Source organism: Megascapheus bottae, chromosome 25 (genome assembly GCF_031878675.1).
Source record: "Megascapheus bottae isolate mThoBot1 chromosome 25, mThoBot2.hap1, whole genome shotgun sequence".
NCBI lineage: Eukaryota > Metazoa > Chordata > Mammalia > Rodentia > Geomyidae > Megascapheus > Megascapheus bottae.
Window position 1 is genome coordinate 14,836,295 of NC_143533.1, and position 26,996 is coordinate 14,863,290.

General features: G+C 41.6%; 1 protein-coding gene across 1 annotated transcript in view; it reads left to right on the plus strand.

Annotated features, from left to right (window-relative positions):
* The window catches only part of Prtg (protogenin), a 68,177-nt gene that overhangs the window by 20,928 nt on the left and 20,253 nt on the right, over window positions 1-26,996 (plus strand). The window contains 10 exon segments of the mRNA XM_090318685.1: window positions 4,144-4,288; window positions 5,763-5,896; window positions 6,802-6,939; window positions 7,889-8,047; window positions 8,608-8,767; window positions 10,041-10,292; window positions 10,573-10,580; window positions 13,848-14,012; window positions 14,852-15,157; window positions 17,055-17,243. Coding sequence (XP_090174811.1) covers window positions 4,144-4,288; window positions 5,763-5,896; window positions 6,802-6,939; window positions 7,889-8,047; window positions 8,608-8,767; window positions 10,041-10,292; window positions 10,573-10,580; window positions 13,848-14,012; window positions 14,852-15,157; window positions 17,055-17,243 — 1,656 coding nt within the window.

Genomic DNA, 26,996 nt, shown 5'->3' on the forward strand with positions numbered 1-26,996 from the left:
TGTTTCCTCCCAAGCACACTGCCACCATTAGTAATGATGAGTTCCTGTGACACAGGTAGATGCTCAGTGTTGAAGCACCATGGCTTTTAATCTCTCAAGGAAATTGCTGCTGTCTTGGTCTTGAGCTCATTGGTGGATTTTTTAGGAGACAGATATCAAGAAAATGTGACTTGGTAAGCCTTTGCTGAGTGTGCATTAGAAGGAAAGGGTGGCCAGAGGGGACCAGGGTGGGGAAACTCATAGCTTCTCACTGTGACTGAAGACGCGGTCAGTTTTGAAGTCCCTCCAGCAAGTGTGTTTCTGGGTGGTTTTTATCTTCCTGAAGCTGACTGGCAAGTGGACCAGAACTCTCAGGTTTACTTCCTGTGCAGTTGCTAGGCAGTCTTCAAATCAAAGACTCAAAAACATGCAGATCACATCTGTGGAGGCAAGTTGTTAAACTGTGTTTGAAGTAGATAAAGGCAGGTTGTTGGCTTGAGACTAAAAAGAAATGTGATCCCAAAGAATACCCAGTGAAATACGTTAGTATATATAAAGCTTAAAAAATGAACTCTAAGCCAGGCACAATGGCTCACGCCTGTAATCCTAGCTATTCAGGAGGCTGAGACCTGAAGATGTCGGTTCAAAGTCACCCTGGATACTAAAGACCGTGAGATTCTGATTTCCAGTTAATGACTAGAAAACTGGAAGTGGCCTTGTGGCCTTCAGCCTTAAGCTGAAGAACTCAGGGACAGTGCCCAGGCCCAGAGACAAAGTCCCACGACAAACTGAAAAAAAAGAAAAAGAAACCAACAACTCTAAAATTGTGGGCCTTTTTGAGTCCCAGTTAGCACTCAGGAATTTCCCCAGAGCTGCCAATTGGAGACTTAGAGGCAGGGGAAAAGACAGCTGGGATTGGGGACGTGACTGTTGGCCACATGTCCAGCAGCCAGCATTCCCGTGGGGAAGGGGTGGCACCAGGGAGAGTCCTCAGGGTCTGAACTGCAAGGATACTGGCAGTGTGGCTTAAACCCCGCTTTAACAATTCTGAGTTACTTCAGTATAAGAATATATCATATGCCATTGCAAAAGAGAAAGTGACGTCTTTCCTGCTCGGTGCTATGTCATTGTGAATTCCTTGTACTTTTTATTTTATTTTATTTTGGTGCTGGTACTGAGGCTTGAATTTAGGAAGTGGACGCTGTCCCTTAACTTTTTCCACTCAAGGCTGGCACTTTACCACTTGATCCACAGCTTCCCCTTTGACATTTGGCTGGTTTGGGAAATGGGAAAGAGTCTTGTGGATTTTCCTGGCAGCCAGGTTGGCTTCAAATCTCTGTCCTCAGATCTCAGCCTCTTAAGTAGCTTGAGCCATCGGTGCTTGACTATAAATGGGTTTTAACGTCATGCATTAATGTTCTCTCTGCTATGTGGAAATTAGATCTAAAAGACAATGGGATACAATAAGTTATACAGGATTCTAGATACTCATACACAATGAAACCAAAAGATGATACTCTCAAGAAAGAAACAAAATGACATAATGTTGATATACCTTTTTATATTTATATAACATTACATATATATATATATATATATATATATATATATATATATAAACAGACTCCAAGATATGGAAACGAGGTCTCTCTTTTTTAAAGTTTTATTGTTTGATGGTTCTGTCCTTTATGTATGATATATTCACATTTATATCTTTGTGGGGGACACAGAACTTGAGGGAAAGAGAATGAAAAGTGCAACAGTGGAGCTCACTAGACACTGATAAATGTGAACTATACAACTCGAGGGTGGAGTTGGGAGGGAAGGACTGGGAGGGAGTTTAGGAACGGAAGACATTGTACAAAAGGAAAAGTACTCATTACCTGATTAACGTCATTGTAATCCCTCAGCACATGACCTTTATAATAATAATGAAGTAAATTAGCTAAATAAAATGATGCATTAAATATTTTATTCATTGCAACCCCATAGCCACGTGAATGGCATATTAATATAATATTGTTAAATTAGTTTATAAATTTATAAATTACTTTATAAATTTATAAATTAGTTTAAATTAGTTTGCTAATCTTGGCATATGAGTTTAATTAGTCATGTGTTATTTTCAGTGTCCAACGATGTGGCTTGTTAGTTTCAGATCAAATAAAAGTTGGAGAATATTTTCATTTAAGTAACTTTGATAGGTTTGGTTTCTGGTTTGGTTTCTGGTTTGGTTGTGTTTTTTGCTTTCCTCTTCTGACTATAAATCATAGAAGCAAATGATTAAGCAGACTGGTGAAGAGGAGGAAGTCACAAATAAAATAGGCACTTACGTTTATTGTGTTTGTAAGGTGGGGGGGCAGGGTGTGCTTCTGGGGATCCTGTTTCTTGCCGGCCTGTGAGTGCCCTGGCCTCTTAACCACTCCTTTCACGGTGCTGGTGGGCTCTGGTTTACATTGGCACAGTAGAGGGGGAAAGAGATCAGGTTTCACAAGGAGCCTGTGGACTTGTAAAATCCAACCCCACTGCAGCAACAAAGTCTACCTCAGGAAGCCACCGAGAGCCAGCGTGTGTACAACTGAGAGACTCGCCACTTCCAGCAGTGCACACTTCGTTGATGCTCGTGAGTAAAATGTCAGAGGGCTATAGCATCCCCTGTGAAGGACACAGCTTAAATTGCCCCACTTCAAGAATCGTGTTGGTGGCAGAGGTGTTGCCTGCTGTGTTGCACGTCCTAAGTTCCTGAGTTCAGTTCTTAACATGAGACCAGTTCTTAACATGAGACCGGAGGTATCAAAATAGAAAAATAAATACATGGCTGGGGGAAAATGTAAGACTTTTGTAGCACAGAGCAATGCTTTCATATCTCTATGATTTTCTAAACTTTCTATTATTTATTTAGTCAGCTGTGGGACTTAGCACCTGGCTGCTCTCTCCTTGAACTCCTTTTGCTCAGGGCTAATACTATATACTGTTTTGAGCCATAGCTCTGCTTCCAGTTTTTTATTTGTTCATTGGAGATGAGTCTCTTGGCCTTTCCCGTCCAGGCTAGTTTAGAATCATGATCGTCAGATCTTGGCCTCCTGCGTAGCTAAGATTTTAGTTATAAGCCACCAGTGCCTGGCTAAACTTTCTAATTTTGGTTGAAATTATATACACGCATGACACATAAGGTATCTATCTGTCTATATACACATATACATGTATATGCATGCATATACTTCTGTCTGTATCCATGCATGCATGCATGCATGCATGCTGGTACACCACTTGAATCATACCTACAGTCCATTGTTTTGCTGGTTAAGTGGAGATGAAGACTATCACACTTGTCTGCTTGGTCTGACTGATCAGTGATCTCCCAGGTCTTGACCTCTTAAGTAGCTATGGCTACAGGTGTGAGTCACTAGTATCCAACAAGCTCTGTGTGTGTGTGTGTGTGTGTGTGTGTGTGTGTGTGTGTGTGTGTGTGTGTGTGTGTGTGTGTGTGTGTGTGTGTATCAATAGTATCCCTTGTTTCTTTACTTCATCCGAGCCTAGCAGATTCTTCAAAAGCTAATTCAAGGCTGAGTGCAGCAGTGCATATCTGTAATCCCAGTTATTTGGGAGATAGAGGTAGGAAGGTCGCAGTCTTAAGGCCATCCTGGACAAAATTGAGAGACCCTCTGTAAAACAAACCAAAAAGCCTTATGGGGCATTGCTTAAGTGGTCAAGCATAAAGTTTTGAGTTCTATCTCTAGTACTGCCAAAAGCAACATAAAAATTTAATTCAAAACCAATTTCCAGCTCACTCCTGTAGGTCTAGCTACAGGACCTCAGGAGGCTGAGATCAGAGGATCTGGTTCAAAGCCAGCCTGGGCAGGAAAGTGCAGGAGACTTCAGGTAACTGCCAGAAAACCAGAAGTGGAACTCAAAGTGGAAAAAAAAAAGCAAACAAACAAACAAAAAAGCCATCATCCTTGAGCGAAGCAGCTCAGTGATAGCACCCAGGCCCTGAGTTTCAAGCTCCATGACTGATCATACACACCAAAACAAATAAATAAACTTAATTAAATCCATGGTATTTATCTGACTAGTTTGTCTTTATTTTCTTTTTCTCGGTGCACATTTGAAGTGTGGCCCATACTCTTCAGTACTGAAGACTTGTCATGCTTTGTTCTGTAGCTATTTCTGCATTTGAAGTTCAGCCTGTGTCCACCGAGGCTCACCAAGGTGGAGTTGCTCGATTCGCCTGTAAGATTTCATCCAACCCTCCCGCAGCCATCACATGGGAGTTTAACCGCACAGCTCTGCCTGTAGCCACAGACAGGTGAGTGTGGAGTTCGCCTTGAGGTGATATAAGTGATGAAGACGTCAGTGATGACTGTAGCAAGATAAGGATGGTTGTGAAACTCATTTTCCTGGGTGTGGGGGACCAGAGGGGGGGTGATAATTTCCTAAGGCATTTGCAGATTTAGCAAAGAATTACTTCTGCCTCAGATATAGGAGGCATAAATACTTGTGTAGCTTAGATCACCTTTCTTTAGCCATATTCCAGTATGGGCCCTATGAGTCTGTAAATTATAGTCCAAAGCTTTAGGAAATAAATAGGCTTTTTTGTTTTTTGTTTTTTGTTTTTTTATTTTATTTTTTTTGGTCATAGGACTTGAACTTAAAGTCTGGGTGTGTTTTAACCATAGCCCCACTTCTAGTTTTTGAGTGGTTAATTGGAGATGAGAGTCTCATGGATTTTCCCTGCCTGGGCTGGCTTCAAACTTGAAGTCTCACATCTCTGCCTCCTGAGTAGCTAAAAATAAATGATAATAAGGTCTGAGCCATCAAGTAGCTAAATTTCAGCTAGAAGGTCAAAGGAATAAAAGACTGTGTGTGTAAAATTAGACTAACGAAGTTCATGTACTATATCCTACAGTTAATCATATTTCAAAGCTCTATAATGATCCATATGAAAGCAAGAGAATCAAATTAATGTTGGAAGCCAGGCATTGAGGGCTCATGCCTGTAATCCCAGCTACTCAGGAGACTCAGATTTGAAAATGGCAGTTCAAAACCAGCCTGGACAGGAAAGTCTGTGAGGCTCTTAATCTCTAATAAACTACTATGAAAAAAGCCAGAAGTGGCATTGTGGCTCAAGTGGTAGAGCTATAGCCTTGAGTACAGAGACTCAGGGATAGCACCTAGGCTCTGAGTTCAGGACTGGCCTAGAAAAAAAAAGTTTGATTCTTTTGTTTGAATTGAACTCCAGATCTTGGGCCTGCTAGCAAACACTCTACATCTGTACATCAGTCCAAGATAGCATGTTAACAGAGAAATCTTTCTGGCTGGAAACATGGCTCAAGTAATAGTGAGCCTGCCTAGCAAGCATGAAGGCAAAGTCTGAACCACCCCCAAGAACATAAAGAAATAAGAGAAATAAGTATTCTTTTTTAGGATTGTCCAAAGGATTGACTGTATTTTTTCCTTTCATAGGATATGTTAAGCAGAAGCTGTACTATAAAATGTTTAATTAAATCTGGGTGCCGGTGGCTCACGCCTGTTAGCCTAGCTAGCTACTCAGGAAGCTGAGACCTGAGGATTGCAGTTCAAAGCCAGCCCAGTAACAAAAGTCCATGAGACTTTTCTCTCTAATTAACCACCAAAAAACTGGAAGTGGTGCTGTGGCTCAAGTGGTAGACTGCTAGCCTTGAGCTGAAGAGCTCAGGGACAGTGCCCAGGTCCAGAGTTCAAGCCTCATGACTGACCAAAAAAGAAAAAAAAAAGTTTAATTACATTTCTTTGCATAGCAGGATAACTGCGCTACCAACAGGCGTACTGCAGATCTATGATGTGGGCCAGATAGATGCTGGGAGTTACCGCTGCGTGGCCTCCACCGTAGCTCACCGACGGAAAAGTATGGAGGCTTCTCTCACGGTTGTTCCAGGTACCACACCTAAGTGACTTTTTTCCTGTTTCTGTGTATGCCAGTATTCAGACTGAAACATAAGACTTCATGCTCTGCCTGGAGTTTTTTTCACTCTAGCCTGGTGCTCTACCACCTGGGGCACAGCTTCACTTTAGCTTTTTGCTGGCTAACGGGAGGTAAGAGTCTCATGACTTTTTCTGCCCAGACTGACTTTGAACTGCCCTCCTCAGGTCAGCCCCCTGTAACTGGGATTATAGGTGTGAGTCACTGGCACTTTTTTCCATTTTTAGTAGTGTATTCAGCTACCTATTACTTTTTCTCCTGTGATTGTAATTATATGCTGTAAAAAGTAGTATCTTGATACAATTCAAATTCTCCTTTCCCAGGCTAACTTGTTTTCTGCTTTCTCAACTTCTTCAGGAAGATGATTTGCTTTACAAACACTTCACCTTTATGTGGGAAAACTATAAAATGCAGAAAGAACATGAAAGTCCCCAGCATAACAGCAAAGTAAACAATAAATTTTTAAAAATGCCATAGCTATCATTTCTTTTTACCAAAATTTTTCATTGTCAGTAACAGTGTTTCTATCCTACTTTCTTTTTCTCATTGTTTTGAAAATGTTACTGCTAACAGATGAGGGTTTCTTGGGGTAGGGGGCTAGCCTGGTGGTAGTGCTTGCCTCACATGCATGAAGACCTGGGTTTGATTCCTCGGTACCACATACATAGAAAAAAGCAGGAAGCGGTGCTATGGCTCAAGTGGTAGAGCTCTAGCCTTGAGAAAGTCCAAGGACAGTGCCTAGGCCCTGAGTTCAAGGCCCAGCACTGGCAAAAAAAAATGTATATCAGAATTGGCGTTGTAACACTGTTTACTTACTTCTGACTCATACTTACTTGTGTTTTGTGTCTTCCTCCTCAAAGCAAAGGAGTCCAAATCCTTCCTCCCACCGACCATTGTAGCGGGCCCACAGAATGCAACAGTGTCTCTTCACCACACTGCTGTGTTAGAGTGTGTAGCTACAGGAAATCCCAAGCCAATCATTTCTTGGAGCCGCCTTGGTATGTGTTGGGGTTGGGAGATGATGGTAGAGGGAAGGGAAATCTCCTTCTTCTACTTTGTATATTCTCTTAAAGTTGATAAAATATTGCTTTATAAGTAAGACACATTTTTTGCCAGTCCTGAGCACTGTCCTTGGGCTTTCTCCAGGCTAGCATTCTACCACTTGAGCCGCACCACTTCTGGCTTTTTCTATGTACGTGGTACCAAGGAATCAAACTGGGAAGTAAGACACATTTTTGACATTAGTAATTGATAGGGTCCCTTTGACAATTCTACATGTAGAGAAAAGATTCTTTGTTGTTGTTTTAGGTTTTGTTTTCTGTGATGATCCTGGGGTTTGAACTCTGGGTCTGGGTACTGTCTCTGAGCTTTTGTGCTCAAGGCTGGTTCTCTACCATTTTGAGCCATAGCTCTACTTCTGGCTTTTTGTAGCTGATTGAACATAAGAATCTCATGGCAATAGTGGCTCATGCCTGTAATTCCTAACTATTGAGGAGGTTGAGATCTGAGGATCACAGTTTGAAGCCAGCCTGGGCAGAAAAGTCCCTGGGACTCTTATCTCCAAATAAACTACTCAGAAAAAGCACTCAGAAGTGGCACTGTGGCTCAAGCAGTAGAGTGCTAGCCTTAAGCACAAAGAGACTCAGGGACAGCACATGGGCCTACAGTTCATGCTCCAGGAACTGCAATAAACAAACAAATTAATTAATGTGCCTCATGAACTCTCCTGCCTGGGCTGCCTTTGAACTGTGATCCTCAGAGCTCAGCCTCCTGAAAAGCTAGGATCACAAACATGAGTCATTGGCACCTGGCTGAGGAAAGATGTTACTCTGGAGATGTTTATACTATTTTTTTATGATAGGTGTTTTGTGGGATAGTAGGGGCTTTGGATGTAATTTCAAATGATGTGTTAACATGGTTTGAACTGGAGTTTTCTCTTTGCCCCAGATCATCAGTCCATTGATGTCTTTAACACCCGGGTACTGGGAAACGGTAACCTCATGATATCTGACGTCAGACTGCACCATGCTGGAGTGTATATTTGTCGGGCCACTACCCCTGGCACGCGCAACTTTACCGTTGCCATGGCAACTCTAACGGTGTTAGGTACGCTACACTCCCTTTGGTTCCCTATGTAAGAGAATCGTGACATTTACACATTTGCTGATTTCTTTCTCTCTGAGTTTGTATGATTCCTGAGTTTTGCATTGATGTGGATGCTGGTAATAAGTATTGTGATCCAACAGTTGGTTTTAGGAGAAAGTTGGAGTCTTTGGGTAAAAATATAGTTAACAGAGTTACTCTGAAGTCACCATGAAGCCTATTTGCCTAGAGAGCATTTTATTCCTTGTTTGTCTTTCTTTTCCCTCACACAAGTGTCTGTTCCTGTTTGTCAGCTTTAATCTGGTGATTGTATTCCTCACAAACATACACCTGGGATTTAGTCAGCAAGGATGTGGGTGCTGTGCTTGTAGTGTTGTATATATCAACGGTCTCAGCCAGGGAAATGGACACAAACTGAGCAATGGGGAGAACAGCTATCGGGAGAGAATTTGGACAGGGAGGCTTAAGATGTCAGATAGCTTCAGAAACGGAGCTTCTACTGACTTCTTCCTGACTTGTTCTTCTTAAGAACATAGAATGTATTTCCCCCTCATCCCCAATAGCTCCTCCTTCATTTGTGGAATGGCCAGTGAGTTTGACAAGGCCTCGAGCTGGCACTGCTCGATTCGTGTGCCAGGCAGAAGGAATCCCCTCACCTAAAATGTCCTGGCTGAAAAACGGAAGGAAGATGCATTCCAATGGAAGAATTAAAATGTACAACAGGTGGGCTATGCCATTTTGCTAATATTGTATGGTTTAAAAAAATTGAAATGGTTATAATAATATCATATGCCTTTGTGATACTTAAGAGTTAAAAACTAGAGTTGGGCACTGGTGGCTCATATCTTTAATCCTAGCTACTCAGAAGGCCAAGATCTGAGGATCATGGTTCAAAGTTAGCCTGGGCACATAAGACCGTGAGACTCTTATCTCCAATTAACTTCTAGAAAACAGGAAGTGGTGCTGTTGCTCAAGTGATAGAGCACTAGTCTTGAGTTGAAGAGCTGAGGGACAGCACCCAGGCCCAGAATTCAAGTCCCACGACCAATCAAAAAAAAAAAAAAAGAGTTAAAAACTAAATTTAAATAGGAAATAAATTTGAGATTTGCAACATCGTTAGTGTCCCATAAATCCTTTTTCATTCTTGCATGGATCATGGAAGTAGTAGAGCATTCCCAAAGGAATGCTGGGAAATTCCCATAAACAGGTTCTCTCCTGGGGGCAAGCAGTCCACGAGCTGTGCTACCACAAGCAAACATAGCAACTCTTTGGGATCTTAGTTCATTCTATCAGATGAAAAACTTCGAATTAAACAATTTATTCTTCAACATTACTTTATAGTGTTCAAACTTAAATGACTTTGAAGCCACATATCAGTGGCTAACACCTGTAACCCTAGCTACTCAGCAGACTGAGATATGGAAGATAGAGATTGGAAGCCAGCCTGGGGAGAAAAGTCTTATGGGACTCCTATCTTTAAGATAAGCACCAAACCTGGACTGGCTGCCTGGGTCATGTGGTAGCATACCAGTCAATGAGCAAGCTGAGTACAAGCATGAGGTGTTGAGATCAGATTCCTGTACCTACTACACAAAACAAAAACCAAACAACAATAACAACCTGGATCCTGTTGACAATGAAACTTTATTAGTGTAAACATAAATTCTTTTTTTTAATTAAAAATATTTTATTAACAGAGCACTGCCCTTGGGTTTTCTCAAGGCTTGAGCCACAGCAGTAGTTCTGGCCTTTTCCATTGAGAAAGCCCAAGGACTGAGCCCAAGTGCTCAGGCTCTTCGTTCAAGCCCCAGGATTGGCAAAAAAAAAAAATATTACTTAATTTTTTTGTTTATGTGGTACCAAGGGATCGAACCCAGGTCCTCATGTATGCTGGACAAGCACTCTGCCACTAAACCACAGTCCCAGCCCCCTTACAATCATTCTTACTTTAAAAAAGTAATCCTAAACGTTTTTGTTTTTTTTTTTCTTTCCTCAGTAAGCTGGTGATTAACCAGATTATTCCCGAGGATGATGCTATTTATCAGTGCATGGCTGAGAACAGCCAGGGGTCTGTTCTGTCTGGAGCCAGGCTCATGGTGGTGATGTCAGAGGACAGCCCAAGCGCTCCCTGTAACGTGCACGCAGAAACCATGTCCAGCTCCGCCATCCTCTTAGCCTGGGAGAGGCCACTGTACAATTCAGACAAGGTTATCGCCTATTCTGTGCACTACATGAAAGCAGAAGGTAAGTGGGACACACCGTACAGGGTGGATACCACTGCTGCCAGGACTTAGTGTTTGAGCTTGGAGTTGGTGCTACATCTCAGAGGTTAAGATTGTGGTTAGGATTGTGGTTTGAAGCCAGCCAGCCGAAGATAAAATCCACGAGACTTTTTTTTTTTTTTTTTTTTGTGGGTCATGGGGCTTGAACTCAACCTGGGAGCTGTCCCTGAGCTTCAGCTCAAGGCTACCACCCTACCCTTGAACCGCGCCTCACTTCTCCTTTTCTAGAGGTTAATTGGAGATAAGAGTCTCAGGTCTTTTTGTGCCCAGGCTGATTTTGAACCTTGATCCTCAAATGTTGGCCTCCTGAGCTAGGATTACAAGCATGAGCTACTGGGCCAGCTAAAATCCACGAGACTCTTACTTCTAGTTAACCAGCAAAAACCTGGAAGTAATAGTTTGGCTTGAGTAGTAGAGTGCCAGCCTTGAGCCAGAAAGGTCAGGCAACAAATAGCACAAAGCCCTGAATTCAGTCCCCACTATTGGTGCACACACACACAGAATTGGTTTGCAAAATGAAGGATGTCTTATATAATATCCACAAGATGTGTGTGTGTGTGTTTGTTTATTTATTTATTTATTGCCAGTCCTCGCTTGAACTCAGGGCCTGAACACTGTCCTTGGGCTTTCTCAAGGCTAGAGCTCTACCACTTGAGCCATAGCACCATAGTACTGAGGAATTGAACCTGGATATTCATGTATGCTTGGCAGGCACTCTGCTACTAGGCCCACAAGGCTATCTGGCCCACAAGATATTTTTGATATTGTATAACATTTGTTGTTGAAAAAATGATCACCTGTGAGCCCAGTTTTTTTTTTTTCCTCTAAATTTCATATGATAATATTTTGTATATATGAGGGTCATTTGGGATTTTTCTGCTTAGAAATAAGTATTAGTGTTTAATACGAAGCATCTGCCAGCCGCAGATGACAAAGTCACATAATTCGGAATTTTGTGCCACCAAAGTAAAAATTCCTGAAGTGAGACTGACACCAGTTTAACTATTCAGTTACCTAGGATGAGCTATGGGACTGTTGAGTAAAATAATAAACTGTGGCCAGTAGAGCATGTTATTTTTAAGGAGGAAAGCAAACATCAAATTCTTTGCATACTTAATTCTTCTTTTGTTGTTGTTGTTGGTCATGGGGTTTGAACTCTGACCCTGGGCATTGTCCCTGGGCTCTTTAACTTAAGGCTACCACCCTCCCCCTTGAGCCATAGCACCACTTCTGGTTTTCTAATGGTTAATTGGAGGTGAGAGTCTCACAGACTTTCTTTCCTGCCAGGGGCCAGCTTTGAGCCACAATCCTCAGATCTCAGCCTCCTGAGTAGCTAAGATTACTGCAGGCGTCAGCTACCAGTGTCTGGCTAAGCATATTTAATTCTATAGACTTGGAATGTTTTCTGTCTGTAGAACTTTATGGATATTTACCAAGACACTTTACCAATGTGTCATTTACTAAATAAAACTAAGTATCGAATCATTGTTCAAAAAAATTATTTTGGAAATGGTGTGTGCCTCAAGTGGTAGAGCACCAGTCTTGAGCAGAAAAGCCAAGTGAGGCCCCTGAGTTTTAGCCCCAGTACCGGCACCAATTCTTATTTAAAATATTGGTTCCATTCTTGGGATCCAATATTTTTTCTTTTTCTTTTCTTTTTTTTTTAAATTATTGTATCTTTTGTCCAAAATCTTGAAAGAAAAATAAAAGTACTTATCAGTCTTCATCCATTTTTTCCGTAGCAATCATGGTCTCCACGTTCTAGTTCCATACAATAAACAGCCCAGCTTATATGTTATAGTTTCATTTGATACATATATATTTGTCCATAGAGTTTAATAGATATTACATATATTTATTAATAGATACAATATAATAGATACTATATAATTATATATATAATTTCATATATGTAGCACATATTACTATTATATATGTATTTATAATTATATGTTGTGTAATTACATATTATATGGTAATTATATAACATTAATATGTAATAGAGCATATTAAAATGATTAATATCATACAAATATGTTATATTTATCTAAATAATACTTATCTAATCATTCTATAATACATAATGGTATAATTATAAATAATATATGGTATATAATGTTAAAATATATTTATAATAAATAGTTATATATAAATATTTTAAACACCCAGAGAATGGTGATGTGTTGAACTTGGCCATAGACAGATGGTTTGTTGGTGGTGCAGTTGTTTGGGTTTGGGGCACTTTGAAGTAGAGTTTTGAAAAGGAGTATTTTGAATGCAAATCAGCAGTCGCAGCAGCAGGAATAATGGGCGTCTGATAACTGAGCTGGGTGGAGTATGTTAATTCCTCTTGCTATGATTGAGGAGGGGGGGCGGGGGCAGGATTGGTGGGAGCCTCTTTTGGTTCTCTATTATGGGTGTTTCATTAGGGCTCTGCATGTGGCTCCGAGGTCTATTCAAGAGAAAGAACAGGCTTTTTAATTCCAACTCGAGGACCTTGTTTGCTAGGTCAGAAATCGTACTAGACAGGTCCTAATTAACCAGCCATTAGCTTGTCTGTTGTGAAATGTCTGTAATCTTGTCTAATTAAAATGCTATCAAGTTAATTCAGAAATGTGGGAAAACTGAATACTGAAATGTGCCTTCTGTGTTGTTTATCAATCTCGCAGTAGAGAGTTTTGATTAAGTTGACAAGCTTTGGCTGGGAATTGTTCGCAGAACACAGTGGCTTCTGGCGCCCTGCGTTACAGTCTGCTCTGTAGGAATTAAACCCTACAGACAAATCCTCTCTGTACCTCGCAGTGAAAAACTGCCGAGGCCCATCTTAAAATACACACACACACACACACACAGAGGCATTGCCTCCAATTCCTTTGCATTCATTGTAAATCAGAGAACAAATTGTGTCAGACTAGTTTGCTTTGGTTTATTTTTCTAAAGAATAAGAGTTTTTACATTCCCTACCATCTCTGTTTGAAACAAAAAGAAAGAAACCACTCTTTCTGTCATGATGATGTTCCTCTGGTCTCTTGTCTCTGCTCTATGTTTTGGACCAGATGGCAAATGAAGTTTAGACAAAATGTATTCCTTGCAGTTTGATTTATTTGAGAAAAATGTAGACACGCTGTCTGTAGCAAGATGCATTACTTGATTACTCTTACAAGGGAAAACTTGTGCTGGGAGTGTGACTTAGTGAGTGCTTGACTAATGTGCATGAAGCCCTGGGTTTTATTCCTCAGTGCCACATGAAAAAGCCAGAAGTGGCACTATGGCTCAAGTGGTAGAGCACTAGCCTTGAGCGAAAGAAGCTCAGTGTACCCAGGCCATAAGTTTAAGCCCCAGGACTGGCAAAGAAAGAAAAAGTTGACAGCTTGCAAAAACTTTGCCTGCATTGAAGGTGGCAGGCACAGGTTAGACTTACGGGCCAGACCCCCTCCGAGTCGTTTCATTGTGTATGGCAACGTGGTCTTGCTCCTTTTTTTGTAGCATATGTAATTTTTCAAAATGGACTTTTCCTCTAGGTTTAAATAATGAAGAATATCAAGTAGTCCTTGGGAATGACACGACCCATTATATTATTGATGACTTAGAACCTGCCAGCAACTACACTTTCTACATTGTGGCATACATGCCCATGGGGGCCAGCCAGATGTCAGACCATGTGACGCAGAACACCTTGGAGGATGGTAAGAGGACAGTGCAGCGGTGTCATCACCTCCCCATGAATGGGTGTGCATCAAGTGAAAGGTCATACCTTTTCTTATTTTAAAAAAGCTGGGTGCTAGTGGCTTATACCTGTGACCTAGCTCCTCAGGAGACTAAAATCTGAGGATTGTGGCTCAAAGCCAGGCTGGGCTGGAAAGTCTAAAAGACTCTGAAGTCCACTTAACCAGCAGTAAGTCTCGAAGTGGTACAGTGCCCTCCTTAAGTGAAAAAAACAAACAAGAGTGTGGGGCCTTGTTCTAGCACCACAGCTGGTGCATGCTCACACACACATGCACACACACATACAGAATGAAAAGGCAATGAATGTGGTCAACGTAGACAGTTTAGATCTGTGAAAACTGAATAGTGAAGCCTGGTTTAGGAAGAGGGGACAGCTGAGTGATAGAGGGGTGATTGATTAGAATACATTGTAAACAGGTGTAGAATGTCATAATAAAATACTTCCCCTCATAATTAAGGTAAGTTAATTTAAAAAGAAAATACATGTTGTGCCAGGCACTGGTGGGTGACTCATGCCTGTAATCTCAAGCTGTTCAGGAGATGAGATCTGAGGATTACTGTTTGAAGCCAGTCCAGGCAAGAAAGTCCACGAGACTCTTACTTCCATTTAACCAGCAAAAAGCCGGAAGTAGAGACACAACTCATGGTAGAGTGGAAAGCGTCTAGAGAGGATGTGAGCTCCTGAGTTTAAGCCCCAGGTGTGGCTCAAGGCTAGGGCATTGTTCAGTAGCTAAGTTGCACTATCTAAAAGCAGTGGCTTGATTTGAAGCACTTCCCGCCTGTTTTCCTCTGTAACCAGTTCCTCTGAGACCTCCTGAAATTAGCTTGACCAGCCGAAGTCCCACGGATATCCTCATCTCCTGGCTGCCCATCCCGGCCAAGTATCGGCGTGGTCAGGTGATCCTGTACCGTCTGTCCTTTCGTCTGAGCTCCGACAGCAACATCTACGCCCTGGAGCTCCCCGGGACCGAGCACGAGTACCTTCTGGAAGGCCTGAAACCTGACTGTGTCTATCTGGTCCGGATCGCCGCTGCCACCCGAGTGGGGCTGGGGGAGTCGTCGGTGTGGACTTCACACAGGACCCCCAAAGCTACCAGTGTGCAAGGTATTCTCTCCAGGACGAGCACAACGCTCTCACTGTGGAACCAGATTTCTCCCTAATTTATGCTTGCTTTTGTTTTTTGGCTGGTCCTGGACCTTGAACTCAGGGCCTGGGTACTATCCCTAAGTTCCTTTTGCTCAAGGCTAGCACTGTACCATTTGAACCACATCACCACTTCCAGCTTTTTCTGTGATTGATTGGACATGAGCGTCTCATAGACTTTCTTGTTCGTTCTGACTTGGAAATGTAATCCTTAGATCTCCGCAGCCTAAGTAGCCTTCAGTGCTTTGCTATGCATACATTTGTGGGTATTTTTTGTTTTTGTATTTGTTTTTGCCTTATGAGTAAAAATATTCCATAGGTGGTAGAGTTAGTTGAAAACACTGAAACTTTTTATTGTTTCTTTTTTTCTTTTTCTTTTTTTTTTGCCAGTCCTGGGCTTGTGCTCAGGGCCTGAGCACTGTCCTTGGACTTTCTCAAGGCTAGAGCTCTACCACTTGAGCCTCAGCACCACTTCCAGCCTTTTTTTCTATGTATGTGGTACCAAGGAATTGAACCTAGGTCTTCGTGCATGCTAGGCAAGCACTCTACCGCTAGGCCAAACTCCTGGCTCTTTGCTTGCTTGCTTTCTTTCTTTCTTTCTTTCTTTCTTTCTTTCTTTCTTTCTTTTCTCCTCCTCCTCCTCCTCCTCCTCCTCCTCCTTTTCTTCTTCTTCGTCATGGGATTTGAATTCTGGTCCTGGGCATTGTGCCTGAGCTCTTCAGCTCAAGGCTACTGTGCTACTCCTGGAGCTACAGTGCCACTTCAGTTTTTTGCTGTTTAATTGGAGATAAGGGCCTCATAGACTTTAGTGCTGGCTTTGAACCGAGGTCCTCAGATCTTAGCCTCCTGTGTAGCTAGGATTATAGGTGTGAGCCACCTCACCCAGCTTACTTTTTATTATTTCTGTTGTAGTTAGTACCTTTGGACTTACAGCTCACTGGTGGATAAACTACTGATTGACTTTGGAAAAGCCTTCATGGACAGATCTGAGTTACTGCAGGGAATATATTAACAGAGACTTTATATTCTTGTCATACTTAAAAAAATGATCTGTTCAAATGAAAGAAAAGGGAGAAGTGTGGTGGTATACACCTGCAGTCCCAGCTATTCATTCAGAGCAGATATGGGAGGATTGGGATTCAGTGCCAGCCTGGGCAAAAGTTAATGTTAGATCCTATTTGGAGAAAGAAGGAAGGAAATAAAGGCAGTAGGATAGGGTTATGCTTCAAGGTGGCAGGTTAAAAGCCTTGGGTTTAGTTCTCAGTACTGAAAAAGAGAGGAGGAAGGAGGAAGGGAGGCAGGGTGGGGGAGAGGAGGAAAGGAAGAAGGAAGGTGAGGGGAAAAGGAAGAAGGGGAAAAGAAAAAGGAAGACAGAAGGAAAGAATGAAGGAGAGGAGGGAAGGGACCTATGAGAATGGAAAATTCTAGCCTTCTTACTCATAGGAATGTGATAAGACTAATTTTACTGTTACTTGATTGATGATTAGGCCTGTTCTCTATCACAGAAGGGTATTGAATGGTCAAAATCAGAAAATATTTATTACTTTTTTGAAAAAAAAATTTATTAAAATATTTTATTAACACTGATTTTTATATCATATTTTTATATCATGTTTTATTGAAAGCTATTAATAGACAAATATTCACATAGACAGTATTTTGTTATTAAAGTCTTTCAGGTAGTGTATTCTATCTTGATATTTAATATGACAGTGAAATTTTAAAAGTTAGGTTATACTGACACATAGGAACTGGAGTTTTCTGTGGAGTATTGGCCGATGCCCTTGAGCTGCACTTGTAGGCTTTGGTGGGTGAATCGTGGGTTGTTTACCTTGCATTTCCTGGTGAATTCTTTCAGCCCCAAAGTCTCCAGAGCTGTATTTGGACCCTCTCAACTGCACCACGATTTCTGTGAGGTGGCAGCTAGACGCTGAGGACCGAGCAGCCGTTCAGGGCTACAAGCTCTTTTATAAAGAGGAGGGGCAGCAGGAAAATGGCCCCATCTTCCTGGACACCAGCGACCTTCTCTACACGCTCAGTGGCCTGGGTGAGTCCCTGCGGGGCCTCCTTCTACCCTTCCTCTCTGGCCAGTTGGGAACAGGAGGTTTGGGGTGTAAGGCTGGAGTAAACCAACCTGATGCTGCACAGGAAAGAATTGGGTTTTTGTTTGTTGGTTTGTTTGTTCTTGGTGCGGTTGGTTGCTGGGGCATGAACTCAGAGCCTGTATGCTCTTAGTTCTTTTTCTCTAGGCAGGTCCTCCTCTTTCCCTCCCTCCCTCCCTCCCTCCTCCTCCTCCTCTTTTCCTCCAGCAGCACTGGGCTGGAGTCCTTACTTCTTCATAAGAAAACGTGCTAGGAACCATTGTCCAGATGCTGGGATGTTGAGACCTATTTTTCCCACAGTTCCTTGCTGTAATTCTCCACATGGCTTTTTGCTTCTAATCTTATTATTTGTGTTTTAATTGAGTTTACATTTCATCAAATAGATTTACTACCGATTTCTGTCACACAGCTTTATAAATGATGAGACATTACAGATGTTACAGGTCGAGCTGCTCTCATGCGTGCATACTGACGTGACGGACACTGAGGTGATGGGAGCCTCCTGTCACATAAGCGAGCTGTGTTTTCGTCCCTCCTGTGGCTTCAGTGCATTTCCAGGGCTGATGTGGACTCATTTTATTTGGTTTTTAACACAGAATAGAATTAGGGACTGACCGTTGGTGATGAAAATAAATCAAAGATAAAGCTCAATGCTTCATTTAATTTCACTGATAAGGAAACTTGCAAATATGTATTTTCTATATCCATAAAAATATATTCCTAAGGTGTTCCTTTAAGCAGACCTTGTAGTAGCTTATTCTATTGAGGTGACTTCATTTTGGAGCAGGACAAATCAGGCTTCTACTTGTGGAACGTTCAAAGAAATCTTTTTGTAGAACTTCAACAATTAAGAGTAGTTCTTTCAGCTAGGTGCTCTGGCTTACGCCTCTCGTCCTAATTACTCGAGAGGCTGAGTTCTGAGGATTGCAGTTTGAAGTTAGCCCAGGCAGGAAGGTCTGTGAGACTTTTTTGTCTCTGGTAAACCACCAAGAAACTCCAAGTGACACTGTCACTCCAGTGGTAGAGTACCAGCTTTGAGCAAAGAACTCACAACAGTGCCCAGGCTCTGAGTTCAAGCCCCAGGACTGGCATACACAAAAAAGTAGTTCTTTAAAGTTTTTAGTTCTCTACAGATTTGTGTAGATGCCTAAATATGAAGAGAAAGGGAAGCATGTGCACACATGCGTGCGTGTTGGTGAAGAGAAGGCGGATCCACTGATTTCTGTTGGGTTCTTTTGTAACATCTAGAAAATAAGTTCTCAAAATTCTTTAGGTTTTAGACATAGTTCTTAGTTTCTATGTTGTAGATCCATTGCATATCTTATTTTGACCTAATTGTTTAAAATCAGATTTTATTTTATCTTTGTGCCAGTCCTAGGTCTTTGAACTAAGGGGGCCAGGGTACTGTCCCTGAACTTTTTTGTTCAAGACTAGTGCTCTGCTGTTTGAGGCACAGCTCCACTTCCAGCTTTATGGTGGTTAATTGGGCTCTCTTTGAACCATGATCCTCAGGTCTCAGCCTTCTGAGAAGGATTATAGTCATGAGCCACTGGCATCTGGCTACAACCAGATTTTTAAACTGAGATACTGCTTTTATGGTTAAGGACTCTGCGTATGGGTGAGTCTGATGTCTGGACCACTTGAAGCTCAAGATCGGAGGTCTTCGTGCAGCCAGGGCTTCCTTATTGGGCGTCAGGTTCTGCTCCCCTTGAAGTTTCAGCCTGAATGGCTGTCTAGCCTAGATCCAGTTGTGTAGGTGTAAGCGCTTTTGTGCCAGTCCTGGGGGTCGAATTCAGGGCCAAGACACTATCCCTGCTCTTGTTTTGCTCAATGTCTCACTCTACCACTTAAGCCACGGTGCCACTTCTGGCTTTTTCTGTTTATGTCGTACTGAAGAATTGAACCCAGGGCTTCATGCATATTACCCAAGCACTCTACTAAGCCACATTCCCATCTCCTAATTCACCTTTGAAGTGCCTGTTTATTTGTTTTGCTGTTACTGGGGCTTGAACTCAAGACCTCGTGTTTTTGCTTAGCTTGTTTTTTTTTTTTTTTCATTCAAAGCTAGCACTTTACCCCTTCTGGCTTTTCGTTGATTGATTAAAAGATAAAAGTGTTTCATATCTGTCTGCCAGGGATGGCTTTCAGCCATGATTCTCAGACCCCAGCCTTCTGTGTAGCTAGGATATGAGACAGGGATGCCTGGCTTACGGCGTTTTTCTAGAAAGTCAGGGCTGATGTTTGGCCCAGTTCAGAACAACCCCAGTGTTCATAGTTCTTGCCGCCTTCCTTATTTTGGGCTGATGGGAGGGCAATATGTTCTGTTAACTGGACGGCTGGCCATCTGTGACCATTTCTGGTGGGAGCATCTGGTGGTGGCTGCCTGTTTAAGAGAGTGATGTGTCCAGAGGGCAGCAGGTTAAGGAAGTCATGTCTGTGTCTTGCAGGGTGAATGCATGCCCTCATGAGCTCATCCACATTAGATGTGAGCTCACCAGAGCTGCCTGTACTGAGTGGCCTTGGAAATGAAATTTCAGTGCTTCTGTTAGCTCATTTGGTGTCAATTCTGTGTAACAAACTGCTGTCTCACAGTCTCATTTTCATGTCCTTACACATTCTTTTGTTTCTGTTTCCGGCAATTAAGTTTCCAGTTGAAAGAGTATGTTATCCTGTGATCTGGACACACTCCCCTTGTGAATTCATTCTGGGTATTTGTTTCTACAAGAAAAACAATGAAGCTGGGACCAGTGCTGGTGGCTGAAAGGAATAATCCTAGCTGCTCCAAAAGCTCAGGTCTGAGGATCCCGGTTCCAATCCAGCCTGGGCAGGATAATCTGTGACTTGAAGCCCCCCCAAAAAAAGCCAGAATTGGAGCTGGGGCTGAATAGTAGAGGGCCAGTACTGAGCAAAAAAGTTTGGGGATAGAGCCAGGTCCTAGGACCTGCATCAAAGAAAATAAAACAAAAACAAACAAACAAAAAAGAAAAACAGATGGATTTATGTCTTCCAGTTCATTTAACAAGCAAGTTAAGATATTATCCTAAGTAGGTTATTGTAGTGTGGCATAGGATTTGACAGATATAACCCACTCTTTAGAGATTAAATCAAAACCTAGTTAATTAAATGGCTTTCTAACTGATACGTTCATTTTTTGCCATATAGCATGAAATTCAATTGTAGAAAGTATGGAAACATTTCAGAACATTTTACTTCAAAACCCTCAAATCTGAGCTGTGGAATGCTTGTCTTTTTAGGTGATTAAATCCATACTGAAGATTGTTATCTTCAATACAAGTAATACTATAGTGGTGGAACAGTGAGCACATTTTGATGTTGCTAGTTTTGTTCAGGTTTGACTTGGAAATGAAGCTTGGTTTTGATTAAAACTTGTTGACTCTGGAGTTAAGTCTGGTGTGATTGGTTTTAAATGGTGATGTGAGTTTTACACCAGGATTTGGCATCTTTGTATGATTGCAGTTTATTTTGTGATGAGTATTTTTACTTTGTAATGATTATTACTAGTATTATTATTTTTATTATCAGTACTTTCCTGTACTGGGTGTGTGTGTGTGTGTGTGTGTGTGTGTGTGTGTGTGTGTGTGTACCAGTACTGAGGCTTGAATTCAGGGCCTCAAGCTCTTGTGTGGCTCTTTTCCACTCAAGGCTGGTGTTCTGCCATTTGAGCCACACATCTACTGCTAGCTTGTCACTAGTTAGAACTAAGAACTCAGCTTTGTCTGTCCTTGGTGAGCTTCTTAACCTCCTGGATAGAGTAGGTGTAATTACAGGCATGAGCCATGGGATGACTACCTGGCTAGACTGTGGCCTCACACTTACTCAACTTGCTTAGGTGGCTGGTGCTTTACCACTTGAGCCACAACTTCTGCTCAACTTTTTTTTCTGGTTATTTTGGAAGATAAAGTCTCTTGAAATTTTTTTTTTAATTTTGTGGCCAGAGCTGGATTTGAACTGTGATCCTCTAGGTCTTAAACTTCTGCGTAACTGGGATTACAGGCACAAACTCCCTAAGTCACTTTTTTTTAATTTTCATTTTTCTTAGCACTTTCAGTGTTCAGTTTACTTGTAAGCTGCATGTACTCTATACTTACCACAAAATAAACTGAAACAAAATTCATAATATTCTGAGAATAAAGTGAAAAATATTCTTTTTTTTTCCTTTTTGTCTATTTCAAAAATTGGTACTATGCTGGGCATTAGGGTGAAAAGAGACAGTCTGAGGGAGACTTACTCATTTTAGAGTTTCCTCAGCAAATTCATAAGGAAGCTTGCCAAAATCAAATTGAAATTGGATTTCCAGGTATTACTTTTTGCTATACTAGATTAAGATTTGCTTGTGTGGTTTGCACATTACAGACAGAAGACCAAGGGCTACAGCTGGTGTAGCGAATTGCTATGCCAAATTCACTTGTAATCTTTCCTTTCAGTCAAGGCAAAAGTGTTTTTGATGCCAGTACTGGGGCTTGAACTCAGGACCTCACAGTTGGTCTTACTTGGCCGTTTCTATTGAGTTTGTGCTCTGTCCCTTGAACCACAGCTCCATTTCTGGCTTTTGGAGATTTATTGGAGAAAAGAGTCTGATGGGCAGTGGGCTGGCTTCGAATGGTGATCCTCAGATCTCAGCCTTCTGAGTAGCTAGGATTGTAGCTGTGAGCCACTGATGCCCTACAATGCTTGCTTTTCTGCTGCATCCTGGACTGTATGAGAGTAGAGTGAGTAAAGTAGAATGGTATACTTACATTTAGTTCCTACTTGAAAAAAGTCATTTTGGAGGGCTAGGGTGTGGGTTAATGTTGAGGGTTCTATCTTCAACATGCAAACCAAACTGAACAAAAAAACCAAAATTATTTTGGGGAAAGGAAACAAAAGTGAGATCAAGCTTGGTGCTGGTGGCACACATCTGTAACCCTGACTACTCTGGAGGTTGAAATCTGAGGATCATAGCTCAGAGACAACCTGAGAAGGAAAGTCTGGGAGACTTACAATTCACCAGAAAAAAGCTGGAAGTGGAGTTGTGGCTCACGTGGTACATTGCCACCTTGACTGAAAATAAACTCAGGGACAGATCCCAAATCCTAAGTACTGGAACAAAACCAAAAAAAATTTAAAAGAATTTTGATGTTTTACCCCCCATGGACTTAAATATTTAGTCTTAAATAATTATCACCCTGAAATGCTCTAAAACACAGCATACTCTATGCAAATTATATCTTATAATTAGCTGAGGTGTATTAATGTGAACAACAAGAAGAACCCAAAAGATAAAGCAAAGTTGTTGTTTTTTCCCTTCCCCAAGAACCAAGTGGATGCCTTTGCCTTTTGTGGGTTTCAACAGCTGTGTGACAAGCTTCCCAGCACACAATGGAGGTGGGATGGCCCTGGTGGCAGCTGGTTTCTCTTTGTTAGAGCCACTAAAAAGTTAATATTCTGTGTTTTTTTTTTTCTTCAGAAAGTACTTCATCTGTAAAAGACCAGCTCTTGCTCTACCTAAATTAGCTTGCTGTGTGATTCATATGTATAGGTTTTTGTCTTCTTGCTTAAGAGAAAAAAGAAAGACAAGAAAAAAAAAGGAAAGAAAGAAAGAAGAAAAATTGTCTACCCTAAAACCACCCAGGGCAGATAACTGCAGATAACCCTTTGACCTTTGGCACTAGGTGAAGATTTACAGTACTGAGAGACTTCACAGACTTGCTTGAAAAAAGCCCTAAAGAAAGCAAGGCCCTTGTGGAGCCAGGCAGAATAAGCAGGATAAGGAAATGCCATTATTGTAAAGGGCTGTGTTTTGTTTTGCTTCTTTTTTTTTTTATTTCTGCAATACCCATGCTATATGTTCCCAGATTGGGAGCGTATGATGTCCATTTCATTTCAGGGCTGACATTCAGAGTAGTTCGGGATATCTTGGCCATATAGAGTGTCTGTCTTTCTTGTTCTCAATGAATATTTCTTCTTGCAGATTACATTCCCACATGAAATGTCTAAATGGTTTATCTTGCCTTTTATTTTTTCCAAAGCCAAGTGATAGATAGTGTGAGTCCCTGAATTCAAGCCCAGTACAGGCACAACACAAGCAAATTCAGATGATAATTGCAGTTGAGGCTTTTGAAGAAGTTGGGGCATTATTTCCTAGAGCTGTTTCATAATTATGTAAACTGTATCTTTAACTCTTACTGTATTGCCTGGCTAGCTCAGTTCATAGATCATGAGAGACTCTTTTTTTATTTTTTGAGACTTTTATTTTGCCTTTTAAAATATTCCAGTATTTTCCTGAAGCATGTTGCATTTTCTAGGGTGGTTTTTCCGGCTGATTTTTAATTTTCTCTAAGCTTTCATAATTATGCTTTATTCCAACTCCCAATAAACATTTCCTCAATCTCAGTCACACACACTGGCCATTATTGAGAAGCATCTCCTGACTGTTTCCCAGTCCAGATGTTTTGAATGTTATTTTTGAGAAGAAAGGGAAGGTTCTGGTTAGCTGGGCATCCCTCTGTTAAGTCTGTCAGCATGGCTAGTGCTTGACTTGAATGATCCACATCTCCTAAGAGAGAGGAAGAACTCTTGTAGGAGATTAAATCAATACCATCCATTAATCACACTGAATGTCAGCTCTGGGTCCACTCCACAAGTTCCTGGCGAATGCAAAGAATCTTTAGATGTGTGAGGTCCTTAAAGATCTAAGTAACTTAAAGGAGGGGAGCTTTGTGAAATGCCACCATTAGCACATGAAAGGAGCTTCTGGGTGGACAGGAAGAAAAAAAACATCCCAGTAATTACTCTTTGTAGGATCCATTTTGCTTTCATTTTGGTCTTTGTTCTTAAAAAAAAAAAAACTGAATGCAAGTAAAGATTTTTAAGCTTTTCCTTATTATGCCTTTCATAGGGAGGAGAAAGCTGCCTGAAAGAAGAAAAGAAATATATATTAATGAGGGAAAACATTTTTAGCTTATCCTTTTATACTGTTTGCATAGGTTTATTTGTTTATTGCCAATTCTGGGATTTGAACTCAGGGCCTGGGCACTGTTCCCTGAGCTTCTTTTGCTCATGGTTAGCAATCTACCACGTGAGGCACAGTGCCATTTCCATCCTTTCCTGTGCATGTGATGCTGAGTTAATCCAATCCAGCCCTTCATCCATATGAGGCAGGCACTTTTCCACTAAGCCACATTCCCAGCCCTATTTCATTATTTTTTACTTTGTGTACTGGTACTGGGTACTTGAGTTTAGTGCCTGGGTGCTGTCCTTGAGGGTTTTTTTGTTTTTGTTTTTTTTGTTGTTCAAGGCTGGTGCTTGAGCAAAATGGAGCCATAGCTCCATTTCTGTGGGATTTTTTTTCTTTTTTTTCTTTTTTTGCCAGTCCTGGGCTTGAGCTCAGGGCCTGAGCACTGTCCTTGGACTTTCTCAAGGCTAGAGCTCTATCACTTTAGCCTCAACACCATTTCTGGCTTTTTTCTAAGTATGTGGTACTGAGGAGTCGAACCCCAGTCTGTGTGCATGCTAGGCAAGCTCTCTATCAGTAGGTCAAATTCCCGGTCTCAATTTCTGTGTGTGTGTGTGTGTGTGTGTGTGTGTGTGTGTGTGTGTGTGTTTTGCCTAGGCTGGCTTTGAACTGTGATCCTCAGATCTCGGCCTCCTGAGTAGCTACCATTAGCTCCCAGTTCTCAGTGTCTTTTAATACCTAAAAGGGTGTAGTATATACAGTTCAATAGCCCATTAACATGTTAGTGAGGGATACCTGCTTGTAGCCAAAAGCTCCTAGAATTTTGTTGACTGCTAACATAAAAATGTATTTCAGAGTGATTCATTCAGCAGAGTTCAGAGTTATGACACAATGTTCCTTGTATGTTTCAACATATCCAGAAATTTTGTTTTTGAACTTAAGGAACTGAAGAGACGTTCCATGCTGTCTACCCGCACCTTATCCTGCCTTGTAAGTGCACATCTATCCGCCAAGGGGTGGGTGACCCACTCCAGATGTTTTTGCAATGAAACCAGGCACCTCCCCACCAAGTCCCGGTAGTTCAGGAGATGATAGATGACATTTTCATGTTGCCTTGCAGAAGGGTCAAAGTGGCATGGCCAACCCACGACAGAGGAACGGAGAAATGTTAGTTCTGGAAGAAAATTTATTTCCTAGCTACAGGGGAAGTTTGGCTGTCGTGAATAGGCTCTCTCTTGTCAGTTTATCAAAATACTGTTTGTATAGCATTGATGTCTGTGAGATGATCCACACATGTGTGTTTGCTGGCAGAGTAGCTGCTTAAACAAAAGCTCAGCAAATATAATACTGTAAGTAAGTCAAGTGTTCTTCTTGCTTTCAGGAGAGGCCTTGCTCTTGGTAGAATTATTATCATCTCAATGGAACGTACTTCTCTTTTTATTTTGTTTATTTTTTGTCAGTCCTGGAGCTTTCACTCAGGGCCTGACACTAAGTTCCTTTGGCTCAAGGCTAGTGCTCTACCACCTGAGGAACAACTCCATGTCCAACTTTTTCTGCGATTAATTAGAGATAAGAACCTCATGGATTTTCTGCCTGGGCTGGCTTCATGCCCTGATCGTCAGATCTCAGCCTTCTAAATAGCTAGGATTAGAGGCGTGAGCTTACTTTTACTCCCTTTTAATCAGGAGCATATATGTGGACACAACTTCATTAGTATGGTTCACATAATTATCCTAAATTGGGGGACAGTGGTTGAACATTGAGTATTGTCATTTGAAGGCAGCTCGATCAGGACTGTCCCCATGAGACTCCTTATCTCCATTCAAAAACCGGAAGTGATGCTGTGGCTCAAAGTAGTAGAGTGCTAGTCTTGAATACCAAGACGCTCATGTACAGGACCCAGGCCCTGAGTTCAAGCTCCACAACTGACCCCTCCCCCCAAAGTAGGAAGCATTTTTTTCCAAAACATCTTGCAAAATAAAACCTGAGGTATACAAATGTAATTTATGAAATCTCATGGTCCAAAGAAGAATGGAAATATTTAATGACGGCGCTGAAATTGGGAAAGCTTTCATGCCACTTCACATATCACCAAACAATCCCAGATATTTCGAGGAAGTTGTAAAAAGCAGAGCTGGCCAATGTTGTCTACTTATTTCGAGGAACTGGATTCTTACAATGCCCCATATAAAGAACTTTGTCCTAAGTTCTTGTAGACTCTGTAGTAGGAGGGGGTGTTTTTCCTGGCAGGGAGAGGTGTTATTTGTCTTCAAGGCCCTTCTGGAAGACAGAACAAAAGAGCCTGAGTGTTGTCAGGTTCAGACAAATGTCCTGCCTGCACACCACACTGTGTGGAGGAGGAGTGAGCGGGGGTTGGGACAGTGACTCCCCCCCCCATCTGCCACCAGGTCACACTTGGGCAAATATACCATCACACCATGAGTGTGGCACATTTGGTGGAGTTGTTAAAGAAAGTAAGTTTTCAATGCATAAGGCAGAAGGAGGGAGAAAAAACATTTGCAAACAGGCAGTCTCCTACAGAAAACGGAGTTGATGAGTGAGAACAGATTTTTTTTAAAGATTTTATTAACCTTGATTTTTACATCATATTTCAAATGTCATGTTTAACAAACAAGTACTCAAGAAGGGATTCTCTATATGCAATCACTGGCACATAAATTTTAGAATGTAATTAAAATTAAGCTGAGGGTTTGTATGTCATAGATACATCAATCTATATAAC